Genomic DNA, 17575 nt, shown 5'->3' with positions numbered 1-17575 from the left:
CACTGTAATCCAAATGTTTAGATTTTCTTTCAAAATTATGTCACAATTGAGCTTAAATACATGTAACCTGGAATTTTTCTTTAACATCCCCAGTGAGAATATTCTCAGAGTGGAAAAGGTTTCAAAAGTTAAACTGAACATAGCTAGCTCTATGGGCTACGGCTTTGCAGATCTTAGGATTGTTATAAATATTGTATGTACAATTTTTTCATTTTGACATAAAGAACAACATTTTGTTATTCTCCAGATTTCTCAGAGAAATCCTGCCCTCTATATCACTCATCAATTTGTTCCGTAATAAGCAATACGTCAGTACTGTTCTTGAGTGACACATGACCGGAGAGGTACAGTGTGTCCTAAGCTTATGAAGATATGAGTATTTACTGTGAAAACAAATTTCCATCACCTCCTCCTGATGGGACTGCACATACTGCCATCTAGTGGAATACTTTAAGTCACAGTAACTATTATGACATAAGAAAAGGCAAAGACAAGGAATAATTCAAATAAATACATCTTTATTGAAATCATTCCTTAGTGAATTACGCATTCATGAGGGCATTTGCATTTTGCTTTGTATCATATAATGTGGCCACTGGAAAATAAATGTTCATTGAGACTGTATGTAAAAGATCAAGTCTCAAACATCAAGACAAATGTTGACTGTCTTGCCAACATTGCAGAGCTGGAGCTCCTTCGGCATCACTAAGACTAAGAGTTGGCCCCCGTCCGAGGCCCTTTCATGATGAAGGTCTTTGCCTCACCATCAATCTCGTCCATGATTCTCTCCTGCCTGACTGAGAGAATAGTGTAGCTGACTGATGGAGTGATAGAGTAGTTAAGGACATTAAGTCACACAACTGGAGTATGAGTAGCCTATGTGAAAATGTGCTATTAACATATTTAACAGAAAGAAATGGATTATGGTGCTACCATACTTTTTTTTAGATACTGTATGGTACCATGATAATAAAAAAAAAATTTGAGTCATGGAAATCTTTATTCTACATTGTTCACTGTCCTTTGGTACTCTTTTTTTTATATATATATATTTTTTTTTTTTTTTTTGATTTTTTGTTTTCAAAAGAAACTTTTGTCCCCAAATTGTGATTTCTCTAATGTCAGTCCTAGATAACAGACATCAATGACCATCTTGGACCATAATGCATTTTGGTATGTCATGTGACATAATATTGTATCAAAAAGAAGACCCTGAAGGAGCACTAGAACATGTGCAAAGGTCAGGAAGCGTCTCTTAAAATGTCGATATTTTGATATTTCGGTCACTGGTGCACTTTGTAGCAATATCATGTGACCTTTTGGATAACACTAATAAAACATTTATAATGATTTTATATTAAAAAACGATCTATTTGATCTAAAAGGTTACCTTAAGTGATGATAGCTAAGTTGTAGTTTTCCATAGGTGGTTAAGTTAGTGCCTGATTATAAAGAAAAAATATTGGTTTTTGTCATTCCTGGATAACAACATATCATTGTTGTATAACAAAAAACCTGTTAGCCAGGACATGTCATCCGTTATCCAGAATGACATATGCACAACAATCTAGTTTTTAATTAACATTTGTAAACTTTTAGGCAAAGTTATCATTGTTATATTATTAACATTAACATTATTTACATAATTGTATGTTTTTTGCCATATTTTAGCTGTCATTCATCTTGATTTCATATGATTCAATGAGTCACATGGGTCATTATCAATGAATTTAACTTTTTTAAATCATTAAAAACTTGTCAGTGTCTCTTACTTTGTTTCAAGTTTGAGTGTTGGAAAGGAAAAAATGATACTGAGGATGGTTTTTATGGTAATCCTGAAAAATATTGCAGAATGTCCTTCCGTCTAACAGTATGTCATTCCGGCTAACAATGACACAGGCAATTCATTTACCCATATTTGTGTGTTAGATTACACAATTCTGTTTTTTGTTGAGTTAATGATAAAACAAGTCTTATTTACTTTATTGGAAAACATTTTAAAACATTTTCCAGCTTTTTTAAAAATTTGGTTCTGAATTTTGAGTTATCAGCAGCCAAAACTGAGCCCATGTCTATATGAAATCCCAAATTGATTATATTAATTGTGATTAAAATGTAGTTTTACGAGCACTAGTTGTTTGTTGAGCTCCAATTATGGATATCAGTACATTTGTATATGCCAACAATGGTAGAAATGTAATTAATTTAAAAATTCATTACGTTACCCAGGAATGACATTTTCATGGGGAAAAAGATCTGATTCACCAAAAAAAGTGGTTAATTACATTCTTGAAATGTGTACATGTCATTGCATTACATACACAACACTCTAATAAGTATAGAAAGTCCTAAAATTTGAATTTTTTTGGCAGTTTTATTTTTTTTCACATCTTAATCCTTATCCGTCATTCACCCATATATATATATATATGTGTGTGTGTGTGTGTGTGTGTGTGTGTGTGTGTGTGTGTGTGTGTGTGTGTGTGTGTGTGGAAAATAAGTATTTGAACACCCTGCTTTTTTGCAAGTTCTATTACTACTTCTACTTCTATACTACTTATTTTCCTCACTGTATACATACATACATACACATACATATACAGTACATATATATATATATACATACATACACATACATATACATATATATACATATACATACACATATATATATAATATTAGCTTAACTTAGCTAATACTTAGTAAATAACACTTTTACTGTAGTAACGATGGTATTTTATAAGAAACTAAGGTTACCATGTTTTTTTATAATACCAGTAAGAACGTTCTAAAATAAATTGGCAGAGTAGTAAAGTATGAGCAGTATTAATTATATAGTTTTTAAATTAAATGCACAACACGATGTTTATCCACTTATGAAAATAAATCATTTGAGGCTCAGTTGTCATGTTATGAAACCATGAAGGATACATATGCCCACCACAAAGGCTCCGATGGTCAGTCCCGTGATCAAATTACGGCTTCGGAGTTGTTTTGAGTGCCTTTTCCAGTATTCCAGTTCCTGTTGTCTTTTAAGCATCTGTTTCTGGGCAGGTGTAAGATGTTTCGGCGCTGCAGAGGACGCGTTCTGAGCCTTTTCCTCCATGTTTGTTCCGTCTTCTATGACGTCAGACGCTGCACCAATCAAATCTTCCATATGCGATACGTCAGGTGTCTCACTGCAAACAACCAGGAGGTGTCGCTATAACTACGAGGAATATTTTGGCTAGGACTTTTTCACCAACAGGTTTTAGATTAAGCCAGGAGTAGTTAGATAGTTAAATTAGGACATTTGAGTAGCTTTTTTAAACGTGCCTTAGAAAAAAAAACATACCTGTGCATCCTGAGACAAAACAATGGCACTGACATCTTAAAAATATCTTAAAAGATACAAAAACATCTTAAAATATAGTTTCTTTCAGTTAAAACAGCTCAAACATGCATTTTAGTCTGGGACAAGACTTAAGCATTGTCTGTAAAACTGGGCATTAGTATGAGAGAAGCTAAATTAAAACTCCATCTATTATTCCATTATGGAGGGCCAAACCTGAAACAAATAGATTCATAATTTATTTCTCAATGAGAAAATAATTAAAATTTATTTTCTATTAATTTTCTCTTTCTATGCATTATATGTAAGAATAATTTTTTCCCCCCTGTATTATTTACTTTTACTACTGGACTATTTAAGACGATCATTTTAGTCCATAAAAAGATTAAATAATTATAAACAATATAGATAGTGTAGTGCAGGAAGATATAGTATAATGTAGTGTAATGCGTACATTTAAAAAAAAAATCTTAATCACACATTTTTGACAATTAAAAAAGTACATAATCTTGTTTAAATTGACAAACTGGTTATTGAATGCTTGAAAATATCTCAGGGAACAATAAACAAAGACAGGAAACCAAAGAGTGAAAATGAAGGCACCATATTTATTTATAATTTCTCACATTGCATTGATATATAGTCCAGTGATAATATCTGTTCACTATCTTAAATTGATGTACATACTTTTCATCTGACTTGCAAAATTATTCTTGTATATATGCACTCTTTTAATACTAATAACATTTCTTTCTTATACCTTTGATATATTTCCTAGATTTCAGTAATTACCAGTGTAAAAACTATGCACATATTTGCATAAAATTAAATATGGTTAATCTGTTTTATTTACAGAATATTTATCTCTGTAATGAAATGAAATTGCCAATTATTTCTTAACCATACTTTTATATAAACAACATATGTAAAATATGTACAGCTTTGGTCTACATCCACATTTTACTTTACTGCATAATGTTCCATTGTTCATATTCGTTTTCATACGTCTGTACATTACACTGTCAGCATTTTATAAACAGGTTTGATCTTAAAGATTAAAGACAGTGAAAAATGTTAGTCAGTATACAGTTTCCTTTCAGTCTCCTTAGCAATAAAGTTCATTGGCCTTAGAGCTTCCTCCACATTGGTGATCAAGCACTTTAAAACCCAAGATCTTCTTTCAAAGAAAAATTACAAATCAAGCAAATGTTGATACCTTTGTAGAGGACCTTTACATGTTCATTCAACATCTGCATGGAAATCTCAGAGGAAAAACTTGTTTGTTTGGCTAATTCAAAAATGTTTTTGTTCCACAGGAACTGTTTTGGATGAGTAGCAATAATATACAGTATATTATTCAGTAACAAGTACAAGTATGTGCTCTGCTTGTCTAATATCTTCAAAGCAATTGTTGCAAGTTATCTCTTACTGAGAACTCCACAACGGTCTCATCTCAAACATAAAACCATGACAAATTAGAATTTGTCTTTCTTTATAAGATCTGTTTGATCATATCGGCTGATGGTCCCTTCGGCTTTTTGTTCTCTTGATCTCGGCGGTACCAAAAACACAGATTGCATTCAAGAACAAGGCAGTTTCGAGGTGCAGATCCTCTTGATGTTTCACAGGGCACTTATTGGTTGAGACGTTTTGATTAGTTCTAATAAAAAAAGAAATATTGAATGGGACAGTCAATATCCAATCAGTGGACAGAAAACAGTCAGTAACCTTGTTCATTTCTCTGGGAAGATGATGGGAACGACAGAAGATGTGCTGATGGTTGCATCATCTTTCCTAGCATTTTGTAATTTCATTTGGTTTGGAAGAGCTCAATGAACTCGTTGAGTATGAGCTCCACAATCTGGTTCTGAAAGACCATGTGCATGGTGATGTTGGACTCCTCCTGCGGTCTCAGCAACGTTGGGCCGAACACGATGGCCATATTTTGGACAGACATGCGGTTCTGCTCACCATGGTCAATTACTCTGAAAGATGGGTAAATGGATTTAGTACTTCAACAAACAAAACCAACATATATGACCATCATACTACTGACATATACTACATTAAAACAGAGCAAAAAAAAAAAGAAGAGGTCCATACTTTCGGAGATGTTTGAAGAGAACCTCCATGGTGTCGTGGTTGGGTAAAGGCAAGTTTCTCACCAGATCTCGTATATACGACACTTTCTGGCTGTAGTCACTCATTTCTAGAAAACAAGTACAATATTAGATTTTTATCCCGGTGAATTGTAGTTATAGATATAATAATCAAATAAGTCAAAAAGAATCGTGAATCACACATTTCAGAGTCCATGATGCAACGCATCATTTAGTAAAGAATCATACCAAATCAAATCGCTGTCAAAGCAAATATACTATACATCCATGTCAAAAATAAATTATTTTTAATATCTAACAAAGTCTGTTTAAAAAAAAAAGAAAAGAAAAAAAAGATTTATTAGGTACACCATTCATTTGTTCTCTAAAACAGGACAGTTATACTCACGGATGGCTGCGATGAACCTATCAAAAAAGCTGAATGGGAAAAGAGGCTCAGGAAGTTCACGTAGGAAAAGCTTCAAAGCTCCTGAGATCACATGGATCTCTTCCCACTGCCCGTCCTCCAGATCCAGATCATCTTCTACAGAGAGAAAGGCAAATGCAGTTTTGTATCGTCAATAAAACAAACTTTTGAAAATAAAAAAAACATTGTTTGAAGGAGATCTCGCATTAGGTTATTAAGATTTTACAGCATTAACAATTTATATTTATAATACATTTATAGTTATTTATAGTTCTATTCTTTTTTATGTCAGAAATTGTTTTTTTGAGCAGAATAGTTAAAGTACAATGACAAAACAATTAAAAATAAACTCTTACTGCTTTCAATTTGACATTTCAAAAAAATTGTCCTGGTGAGAAAGTTTTAAAAACAATGTTTAAATAAAATTCAGAATAAAATCTTTACTATAGCTGTAGCAATTATGGTGTTTTGTTCATTTCCAGAGTGGTCTATAAATTCACTGTGATATAGTGAACAACTCAATCCATAATGGTGGATGTGTACAGTGAAACGGTTTAAACACAATAAAAGTAATTGCGGTGATCTTTCATGATGTGTCTAGTTCTTGTTTACCATGATCAGCTTTAAATCGCAGCTTCTGGATGACAGCCAGGTTCCCGCTCACTCTGTAGATTCCATCTATTTTCAGACCTGCACCAGACAAACAGACACTGACACTTTAGATTACTTTTCTTAAGGCCCGTTCACACCAAGCACGATAATTATATTATATCTTTTTGTTTATTAGAAGCATGCTGCAGTTTTGTTGTCCACCGCTTTAAATGCTCAAGGAAGAATTTTGATTGGCTGTCAATGCTTTTATCGTTTATCAGATGGAAATAAATAGTTGTGAAAGTGATCCCAATGATATTGTTTCTCTGTGCTGTTATCGTTATAGTAGAGGTGTGGACTCTATTCTTTTACATTTAGAACGATTCTTAAAACGATTTCTTTATCGTTATATTTAACATCCTTGGTGTGAACAGGCCTTAACTCAAACTCGTTATCAAAATGATTGCTTACCCCTTTTCTCAATAGATCTGATACATTTTTCCATAAACTTGGGCACGGTTGTGTTTTCCCGATGACAGAGGGTATCTAGGTGGCAGCCAAACACATTCTCTGTAAACAAAGGAACAGATTGAAAGTTAAAATCATTTACTATAGTAGAACAGGAAGTGAATATAAGATAAGAACCAGTCCATTACAGTCAATTTCTCATTGATATCTGCTTGAATTCTTTGAAACAGGGTCTTCTATATATGTGGACTGAACAGTGTCACTGATTAAATTCATGTTGAAAGGCAAAAGTTGATACTAACCTTTGATGTAACCCTTCTCTTTGACTGACTGTAAGGTGGGACGCCTCTGGAGGAACTTGCGTAGCTTGGTACGGACACGGCCCTGTTCTGTGTCTATGCTACTTGTTGAACTCAGTCTTGTTGCTATAAGAAAAATATGTGAAAACTCAAAGATGCTGAATTAAGTCATTGATAACAGTTATGTATGTGATGTGCATCTTATTCAGTTTCTCACATTCAGTCTTCTTCTCTTTATCTGCAAGCAATGGAGATTTTTCTGGGATCTCTTCCACTTCATCCTCTGAGTAATGGCCATGGTCATGCTGTGAAAGATCACAACATATCATTTTAAGCAAATGTGAGGGGGGTAGAAAAATCTTGTGTTATACTGTATGTGGCCAGCATGGGGCAGCACTTACCAGAAGTTTGATAGTGTCCGAAATGATCTTCTGCCAGTCATGTATGATGCTGTCTGTGTCATACTGTATCAGATACTCAGAGCCGTGACGTGTCTTGAGCTGCTCAGTGACATGGACAGTATTACAGGCTTTAATATTAGAAATATGGACTGTATTATGCCTACAAGAAAATCTCTAAAGGGCAAAAGTCAACCATTATTGCCAGCAATCAATATCAAAGCTGTAAATTAACATATTTGTGCATAAGATAACATACTTCTAGGCTTTACCACACCTTAAACTGCAACACATGTTCATAATAGTGCAAGAGTTATAACAGCATTTGTGTTTTATTGCCAAAACAAAGGTCACAGTCACACTGGCCTATGACTAAACTGATGACAATGGAACAGATTTGAATTCAGAGAAACTATTCAGGAAACTTCAGTCTTAATTCTAGGAAAAGCAATGTAATAAATTTCACAGGATGCAAGTCCTTTGTTTATTTAATTTCAGAGACTGTACTGAGTCACAGTGATTACCTCTAAAACATTCTTCTTGCTCGACTTTTCTTTAGATGCCCATGATAAAGTTGCTCCTTTCAGTTCCACGGTGTACTCTGGGACAATCTGATTGGACTTGGTCTGCAGGAGACAAACCAATGGCAATCAGTTTATATGAAAGTAGCTTTCTTTAGTAAACTTAATCAAAGATAACATTTGAAATGTATTATTAAAAGGCATAGTTCACCCAAAAATGAAAATGACGTCATCATATTTCTCACCCTCAAGTTGTTCCAAACCTGTATGAATTTCTTTCTTCTGCTGAACACAAAAAGATATTTTGAAGAATGTTGGTAACCAGACAGAACGACGCCCATTGACTTCCATAATATTTTTTTTTCCTACTATGAAAGTCAATGGCTACCGTCAAATATCTGTTTACCAACATTCTCCAAAATATCTTCTTTTGTGTTCTGCACAAGAAAGAAACTCATACAGATTTGGTACAACATGAGGGTAAATAAATGATGACAACTTTTTCATTTTTGGGTGAACTATCCCTTTAAATTATCATCTTTTAAAAGATTTAAAGATGATGGCAAAGGTAATCTGAATGTAAAAATATAGGATAAAAATGAGCATGTAGAATTACATATAATCCTAAATAACCTCAAATCTAAATATAAACTTACAGACATCCCAGCAGGTGTATATTTAGGGTCTTTGTGGAAAGTGAGTATGCCATCATGGAGAACGGTCCACGACTGCGCCCAATTCTTCCTGCACAGACAGCGGCAGGATTTCAACATTTCAGAGCAGAGAGACTTGTTGAAAAATAACACATTAAGATCTATCTATCTGCAGAGTTCAGATCCAATCCTGAGTCTGTAATAATCAAGTGCTCCAGGGCCCAGTTGTTCAAAAAGTTCAGAATGATCTGGATTTGGAAATCCCATGTTTTGCTATCCAAAATCAGGCTATTTCAATGCTTTTGTTCATCTCTTATGATTGTGCCAATGTAGTTTACAAAGAGTGATTATAAAATAACACTAAATTAAATATCATGTTTTTGTTTAATATTTACAGCTGTTTATGACACCAAAATCTCTTTTTTTTTTTTTACTTTACTGTTGTAGGCTCCCGAAAGGCTTAAGAGGTTGCCTAATGTCTACTTCTAATTAGTTACTTTAACAGTTAAACTAATCAAGAGCAAAATAATAAAATATATGTGTGTAACGCTAGGTTCCCAAATGAAGATGATGATAATGCAGATTCAAATAACACGAGGATTTATTCCAAACGTGATAACAAGCCTACGTACGAGACACTTTGCACTTGACACAAACAATAACCGACAAGGGATACAACAGAACAGGGAGTATAAATACACAAGCAGACTAAATAAGGAATAGCTGACAAGACTTAACTGAATGGAAACCATAGAGACTAATGAGAACAGGTGGAGACAAGACGGAACATAATTGTGACAGTGTGTGTGTGTGTGTGTGTGTGTGTGTGTGTGTGTGTGTGTGTGTGTGTGTGTGTGTGTGTGTGTGTGTGTGTGTGTGTGTGTGTGTGTATACGACATTTGACCAGTATTAATATTTTATTACATATTTGTTCTTGAAATCCACCCTTCTGCTGGGATCCGTATAATCCTGATTTTATTGGATCAAAGCTATCCAATCTTACTAAAAAGTTTTGAACAACACAAACTGATGGTTTGATCCAGATTAAAACCAGGATTGGATTTTGTGATCTAATCTGATTTCAGAATCCTTTTTTTCTTTTGAACAACCCATTTTCAAGAGTTGATCCGATCTGATTACTTTCAAACAACTACTGGTCCCTGAAGATCTTAATTAGCTGGTTCAGTTGTGTTTGACCAATGTTGGAGCTGAATTTTGCAGAAAGGTAGATCTCCAAGAAGAGGATTTCCCACCCTTGCCCTTAGGTAAAACATAAAAACTAAGGGTGTGTTTACACGACAACAATGTACTAAAACCGGAAGTTCTTCCTTTGAGTTTTTCACGTAAAACGATCCCCGTTCACACGGATCCACGAAAACGACTAAAAACGCCGTATTATTCATGCCAGGCCAGTAGTTGGCGATATCACTTTGTAAAGAAACATTTCGAGCCTATAGACTGAACGTGTAATATGCATGCACACGACTTCACCATTTTCACAGATTCCTGTTTTTGTAGTTTACATGGAGACAATAACAGTATCGTTACAAAAACGCGCACTTTGAAACCAGTTTTCAAAAGTTTGCGTTTTCAGGCCCCAAAAACCCAGTTGTCATGTTAGGTTTTCTTGTCATGTAACTAAAAGGTTTTCCATTTTTAGTTGAAAACGGTGTCGTGTAAACGGCCCCTAAACCGATGACTGATTTACATGCTTTTTTTCCCCATCAATACTTGGGTTAAGTATGACTATACTGTTTAACCACAGACAGAAGCTGTTAATTCAAGGCCCCACCTCAGCCTCTTTCCATTCTCAGCGACTTTGGTCTTGTTGAGAATCCCAGCCTTCTCCAGCGATGACTGCTGAACGCAAAAGACAAAGGGGTTGTTTGTCAGATTAAAAATGAATAAATCAAACCAAGGACAAACAAAAAGCTCTTTTTGAACATTAAAAATAAACCATTTGTTCATTATATAATGACAAGTGAAGTAAAGAAGAACTAAATTTCAGAGCTTAGAGATTTGATGGTAAATTTTGTTTAAAAAGTGCAACAGTTGTTAAAAAAAGTGTGTGTTAGTTCAGGTCTGTCCATAGAATGTTTAATGAGTAATGATAGAATAACATGCCACAAAACAACATGATCTACAGCGACTGATGAATGACAAACATTTAAAAGCCAAGCAAGACCATCAGAGAACGAGCAGTGATGTTAGTTTTTGTCAAATGCGTGACATGTTAGTTTTGGACCCCAGTGCAGACAACTTAAAAGGCCTAATAAACAAGCTCAGGACGCACATGATGAGAATGTGAATCTGTGCTTTGACTGGACAGGTTTCTCCGCCGTCTTAACTTTTTATCCTTGAGAAAGGAAACAAAATTAGGGGTTCTCACAAATCTTTTTTTTCATACTATACTGAATATTTTTCTCCTTACAACGTACCTATATTTAAATCAGAACTCTGATAACTAAATCCGCACATCAGAAAATCGTTTACTTGAGACTTAAAACACCTTTTTTATTAACATGACCTTAAACGACTGGTCAAAATCGGTTTAAGAACTTGTATGCATTCAGTTAGAGGAACATGAATTAGAGCAAAATTATAATAAAATTAGAATGAGACTGTTACACATGAACGAGTTTTGGGGAACTAAATGACATGAGTTATTAGCTCCAGTGAGAGTTGGAAATATCAGAGGTCACGTTACATACGTAATGCTGTGATTCTGGTGAATTCCCTGTGCTGGATGCATCACTGGCGTTGTCAGAGGCGATCCGCCTGTGTGAGGGGGAAAATTTCTGATGGAGGAAATGAAGAGAAAGAAAAATAAATGAATATTAGGTGGTGGAAAGAGTTGCGGATCGGGTACCAGATGTTTCCTTCCTTCCTGTTGTGGTCCCTGTGATGTCAGCAGCAGAAAATAGCTGAGAAAGAAACGTGTCACACGAGAGAGAACAGACTTTGAGGGCATCCCTCACACAATTTGATGAAACATTTTGGCTTATGTGTAGCTGTATCTGACTGACCTCTCTAAGGGTTTATAAGTCAGATAAATGTTAACTATTTAAAAAGCAAAGGATAAAAAGAGTCAAAGAATTGTGTATATCTTGAAAAGATCCAGGTAGAGAGTCTCCTGAGCCGACACTCACCAGGTCTTCCTGAGACATGTTGAACTGGGCCGTTAATCTCCAGTTGTTCAAAACAGGTTGAGCATCTTGGTCTATTCCGTTTCCATTCATTGGCTGACCGGACGGGACTGAAGCCTTCACAAAGAGTCAATAAAGGTCTTATGAGTAAATACAGAGTTCAGGGTGAGACATGCATTTGTGAAGAATTTAAAATGTTTTCGATTTAACAAAAACAAAATAAATCACAAATACAGAATGAAAAATGAAATAAAATCATGCACAGACCTCTGGAAGGGTCCACTGACATTTAGAACCCCCTTTTAAGTAGTAAAACAACTTTCCCTTGTCATCCTTAGACTGGATCCACTGCAATTGGGAGACAAATATATTAGTCAGTCATTTTGTGAAACACATTTCTGTTTTATTTAAAGCTATTTATTTTTAAAGAAGACTTGACCTGGCCACAAAATGATTTGGACTCCAATAAAATGATTTGAGCTTATTTGATATGGTGATCTAGGTCAGCTACAGAAATCTCTGACAAATCTTTCACAAAGTTCAACACATTCCAATTATTTTCCCCATGATTGTCTACCAAATTAGGGCAGAAAATATGAAGAAGAAAAAAAATCAGTTTGGAGCAGGTTTGATACATTTGCTATATGTCCTCAGTGTGTTGCCATGTGCAGTTGCAGTATCAAGAAGGCACCAAAAGGAGGCACTAATATACACAAAACATTAGTCATCTGTTTTTTTTTTTTTACGTTGACAAGCATTAAAACAACAAAGAAAATATATAAATTAAATATAGTTTTTTCACAGTCTGTTTAGTAGTGTATGATCTTTGTAGTAATGCAATAATTCTGATAAGCCCTCATCACCTGTTCATGAGTGAGTTCATTTGTGTAGACAGTTTTTCCATCGGCCCCTACAGAGTGAGTCCAGCCCAGATGGACATCTTTACGTGTGTCCATAACAGCCCTAGGGATGATGGCATGCTTGATTTGGTGCAAATGAAAATCTTTAGGGAGTTGAAGTGGTATAAGGGAATCTTCACGCTGATTCGCTGGGTAGTCCTCATCTGGAAGAGGTGGCTGAGGATGCAAAAAATGAAAAAAGATGAACAGACAGATAGATAAATAGATAGACAGACAGATGGACAGAGATAGTTAGATAGATAGATAGATAGATAGATAGACAGACAGACAGACAGATAGATAGATAGATATAGACAGACAGAACTTTAAATATATAATACTTTAATTGTAATTTAATACTACTTTAATTTAATAATACTTTAAATTGTAATTTATTCCTGAAGCAAAGCTGAATTTTTAGAATCATTACTCCAGTCTTCAGTCACATGATCCTTCAGAAATCATTCTAATATGCTGATTTGAAACATTTATGTATTCCCAAGAAACATTTATTGTTATCAATGTTGAAAACAGTTGTGCTGCTTAACATGTTTGTGTAAACCCGGATACATTTGATCAGGATTCTTTGATGAATATAAAGTTCAAAAGAACAGCATCTATCCGAAATATAAATATTTTGTAACATTATAAATGTCTTAACTGCCAGTTTTTAAAGTCATTTTAATTTAATACATCCTTGCTGAATACAAGATTAATTTATTTCTTTATTTTTTTTAACTTTCAAATGGTATTGTAGATAGAGAGATATAGAGACAGGCAGAATCTTACCGGTTCATCCGCCTCATTGCCATGACTGTGTGTCACGTCCGTGGATGACGGGGGTGGAGATGGCTCCGGGGCAGTCCAAGAGCTTTGCTTCGAAGCGTGATTATAATAATAATGTCTCCCAGTGGCCTCATCCAAAAGCTTCTCCCAGTCAGAGCCCAGCGAGTGAGCTGAGGATGGGGAGGACACAGGCATGGAGGAGGTCACAGACTCCATACCAGCTCCTGGGTTAGGGCTACGGGGATCAGACCAACTGCTCTCTCCTGTGGAAGGGTGGTAGTAGTACTCCTTACCGCTGTCGTGGTCAGTATGGACCTGCCATCCGGCCGAGCTGGGCGGGTATGCGGAGTCTGGGCCGGGACTGAGGGCGATGCCGGGTGAGGAACAGGTGGAGGCAGAGGAGTTTGAAGGGCGAGGAACGGTCTTCTTCAGGTCAGTAACGTTTGCATACACTGCAGTGGTGGGGTCATTCTCAGTCTGGGGGGACAGAGGACATGTTTTAGGTATGATTGCTGCTTTTACAAGACTAAATCTCATCTAAAGATGAAAAAATATCTATAGTCATCATCTACTGACCTTCATGGTTGCATTACATATTTAAATTAACTGAAGTCACTGAATTATAAGGAGTCAGAAAATTTTTACATGTACTACTTTGGAAGGTCCAAAATAATGAGTTTAACATAGTTTGACTTTAGTAGCAAAGATTGAAAGCATTACCCTTAACATTTCATTGGACTTTTCTAATTTTGTGGTGTACATAAACAGTGGAAACCATTTAAAAAGTTAACTGGTAAACTTTTATACAATTGAAACCACATCCCATGGAACACAACACTAACATGACATCATGTCAAAGTGAGGAGTGTATCCAGGGCCTAAAATTAACACTTGCCAAGCACCAGATGTGAGTTAAAATTGACGTTGGTGAGTATACTGTATGAAACATTGGTCGGTAACATTTTTATGAATTCTAAATATGCAATGTTGGGAGAACATGAATGACGCTTGGGACAGTTGACAGGTCAGTGCTGCATCGTCACGGAAGTTTAAGCTTAGCCAATTTAAATATTTAAGCGCAAGAAGACGCAAAAGGGAGCTCAATTCATTACTCGTGCCCTGTTTGGAACATTTTGTGTGTGCACACATCCGAAGCGCCCCGAGAAAGCCGAGTCTCGACAGGAGGCAAATAATGAATTGAGCTCTCTTTCACGTCGTCTTGCGCTTCAACAGACAAATTCACACAAAAAAATTGCAAGTATCCTAGTAACATAGTCAGTTATGTCTTAAGTGAACGTAAACAGTTGAGAAAGACAATGCATGTGTAACAGCATTTTGGATCCTTGCATTGTGCTGCCTTTGCATGATACCATGCTTAACTCGTAAATATGAGTTTCCAAGTAAAAAATTGGACTTGAACACCCAAGTTGTATTTACTGGGAAGTTCGGGAATAATTGTGATACCCAACAATGGGCGTGCCATAAACTTTAAACATGGTGGAGGGAAGAACGATTGCTGCTGTGACAACAGCTACAATCTCCTTGTCTTGTAATTCAAGTAATGCATACATATATGAATAATCATTTGAACCATATTGTACACCGAAAATAGCCTGTATTTAACCAAAATTCCAGAATCGTCAGCAAGCTGTCTAGATAACGTGGTGAATGTTTATATTGTTGTCAATGAATGGGATGCTAAATATCATTTTGGCTTTAATAAAGGGGTGGTTCATTATGATTTCACTTTTCTAACTTCAGTTAGTGTGTAATGTTGCTGTTTGAGCATAAACAACATCTGCAAAGTTACAATGCTCAAAGTTTAAAGCAAAGGGAGATATTTGCTTTTTTTTTAAATTGCTTTTTAAAGACTACAAAAAAACGGCTGGTAGGGACTACGCAAGCTTCCTCCAGGGTTAGTGACATCACTAACCCTAACATTTACATAAACCCCGCCCCCTGAACACGATCAAGACAGAATATGCTAATCAAAGACTAGAAGATAACTACACATCAGCTACATAAATTCATCAACTATCCATTCAGAAATGTCCTGTTGCATTCTACATTGTTGCTTCTTCTTGAGTCTCTCCATCATTGACTCTGTTGACATCATCTGACTCCGGTTTGAACATAAAAGGCTAAAAGTTTTTTTAATTTTCAGTGCATGTCTGTGTGAGGTAAAAGGACACAAGCTGTTTAAGCTCCGCCCTCTGTACTGCGAGCAGCAGCTCATTTGCATTTAAAGGAACAGACACAAAACGGTGCATTTTTGCTCACCCTCAAAAATTGACAACTTTAACATGCCATATAAAAATATCTGTGGGGTATTTTGAGCTAAAACTTCACATACACACTCTGGGGACATCAAAGACATATTCTACATCTAGTGAAAAGTGCATTATACCACCTCTTTAATAAGGTTTTCCCCAAAACAGGCAAGCGTAAACCTGGTCTCCACCATGATTCCAGTTCTTTCCGACAACAAAGCACTTGAATGCGACGAGTTCATAATCACGACTTCAGAAGCAGTAAGTAGGAAATTTCTGATAGCACATGAAGGCAGCATTAGTCTTAATGTATGTTTGTAAAGGTAATCAAACAACAAAAGACAAGGAAAACAATCACTCACTGCTCCTGACTGAATAACTGTTGCACCTTCAATAAGGATTAAACAATGTTTATTTATACAGCGAATACTACTCCAGTGTCATTTTATTACTTATTAATTCAATGTCTACCTGAAAACTACTGTTACTTGTTTTTAATTTATATTAGTTAGGCTAGTAGTTTTAGCTGTGGTATTGAAATTGGAATAGAGAATTGTGATTTTTCACTGGTATCTAAACTGGTTTCACTGGTCATAACTGGCTTTTTTTTTTTGCAAAAATCGGTTTAATGGCCAGTAAAAAATATTTTTGGCAGGTACATTTTCTTAAGTCACCAGACATTGGCAGGTGTGGCAAAAAATGTGTTTTAGGACCTGAGTGTATCTGTCTATATCCCATGCAAGAACTTCCATTATTCATCTCAATAGATCTATCAATAGAAACCTGATGAAAACAAAGAGCTATGGGGAAAAAAATCCTGCTGGAACCACTCCCTCGATTCAGGAAAGAAACAAAGACGTTTATGTGGAATCAAATATCTCGCCAGCTTTCATCTTTAGGCCTTCACTTTTTCTCCTGTTATGGAGAGCTTCAATCAAACAGAACACGTCTTTGCACTTAAATGGAAAGTTTGACCAAAACATTTTTATATTATTCACCTCATCTTGCTTAAAACATTTAGAGTTATATAAGAATATAGACTAGACTTGTATGGACAATTTAAAGTATGCCTGGACATTCTGCTATAGACAACTCCTAAAACTTCAAAAAATGGCATCATATGCATTTGAAACATCATGAGGGGTGAGGATATGACATCATTTCAGTTTGAGTTAGAACTATCATAGCATGGCTGCAGACTTTTGACACGAACACCTGTGAAACCTGACTTAAATCCACAATGTGAGGTCTGATAAACATCAACAACAGGCCTTCTTAATATAAGCCTGTGTTTGTTTAGTCCAAGTGAAAGTTTCTCTGGAAACCATGTCCTTTCAAAATTTGGATGCATCCAGATAATGTGTTTTCCAAAGCACAAGCACACTCTCTGGGGAAGGGAAGCCAAGATCAAAACAGAACAACGGGCAGAGGTTTCCGCTGCACGATGGACATTTGAGAAGAGCTTGATACACACATAATGGTGGAGTGTGGACAACAGCCAATATAACTGCCAGATCCGGTCAACTTAATCAACTGTCTCTGTGTGACACCTTGAAGAAATGTTTATAATGCAGTAAACAGGGCAACTTTTTAGCTTTATCATGTTCACTTAGTCATGCAGTGTGACTGAGTACAATAATTCATGTATTAATCGCTTAATTAACATAGTCATTAAATTGCATGTTAA

General features: G+C 35.6%; 2 protein-coding genes across 6 annotated transcripts in view; both read right to left on the bottom strand.

Moving 5' to 3' along the window:
- Positions 1 to 498: 498 nt before the first annotated feature.
- Positions 499 to 3136, bottom strand: coa3b (cytochrome C oxidase assembly factor 3b). Its single transcript, XM_082177810.1, has 2 exons — positions 2932 to 3136; positions 499 to 818 (listed from the first exon to the last, which is right to left on the bottom strand). The coding sequence occupies exons 1-2, from the start codon at positions 3104 to 3106 to the stop codon at positions 712 to 714; spliced, it is 282 nt and encodes a 93-aa protein (XP_082033936.1). The 5' UTR covers positions 3107 to 3136; the 3' UTR covers positions 499 to 711.
- Positions 3137 to 3919: 783 nt separating this feature from the next.
- Positions 3920 to 17575, bottom strand: part of arhgap27l (Rho GTPase activating protein 27, like) — a 29011-nt gene continuing 15355 nt past the window's right edge. For 2 of the 5 annotated variants that reach the window (XM_082177758.1, XM_082177759.1), the window contains exons 4-20: positions 13622 to 14095; positions 12797 to 13009; positions 12201 to 12281; positions 11937 to 12050; positions 11499 to 11585; positions 11081 to 11143; positions 10580 to 10647; positions 8791 to 8878; positions 8138 to 8239; positions 7617 to 7715; positions 7433 to 7520; positions 7219 to 7341; positions 6920 to 7018; positions 6470 to 6547; positions 5840 to 5974; positions 5435 to 5540; positions 3920 to 5316 (exon numbers count right to left, since the gene is read on the bottom strand). In XM_082177758.1, coding sequence (XP_082033884.1) covers positions 5142 to 5316; positions 5435 to 5540; positions 5840 to 5974; positions 6470 to 6547; positions 6920 to 7018; positions 7219 to 7341; positions 7433 to 7520; positions 7617 to 7715; positions 8138 to 8239; positions 8791 to 8878; positions 10580 to 10647; positions 11081 to 11143; positions 11499 to 11585; positions 11937 to 12050; positions 12201 to 12281; positions 12797 to 13009; positions 13622 to 14095 — 2193 coding nt within the window. In that variant the 3' untranslated portion in view covers positions 3920 to 5141. The remainder of the gene's footprint in view (positions 5317 to 5434; positions 5541 to 5839; positions 5975 to 6469; positions 6548 to 6919; positions 7019 to 7218; positions 7342 to 7432; positions 7521 to 7616; positions 7716 to 8137; positions 8240 to 8790; positions 8879 to 10579; positions 10648 to 11080; positions 11144 to 11498; positions 11586 to 11936; positions 12051 to 12200; positions 12282 to 12796; positions 13010 to 13621; positions 14096 to 17575) is intronic. The other 3 variants (XM_082177760.1, XM_082177761.1, XM_082177762.1) reach the window with 3 other exon arrangements.

This window comes from Leuciscus leuciscus (assembly GCF_965113295.1).
Source record: "Leuciscus leuciscus genome assembly, chromosome: 1".
In the NCBI taxonomy this organism is placed as follows: Eukaryota; Metazoa; Chordata; class Actinopteri; order Cypriniformes; family Leuciscidae; genus Leuciscus; species Leuciscus leuciscus.
Note: the sequence above shows the minus strand (reverse complement) of the source record. Positions and strands in the feature narration are given on the sequence as shown.

Coding starts and splice junctions, on each gene's coding strand:
- coa3b (XM_082177810.1), bottom strand. CDS start 3,106: ATGGAGGAAAAGGCTCAGAACGCGTCCTCTGCAGCGCCGAAACATCTT. Junction 819..2,931: donor AGCCTTTGTGGTGGGCATAT/GTATCCTTCATG, acceptor TCACTCCATCAG/TCAGCTACACTATTCTCTCA.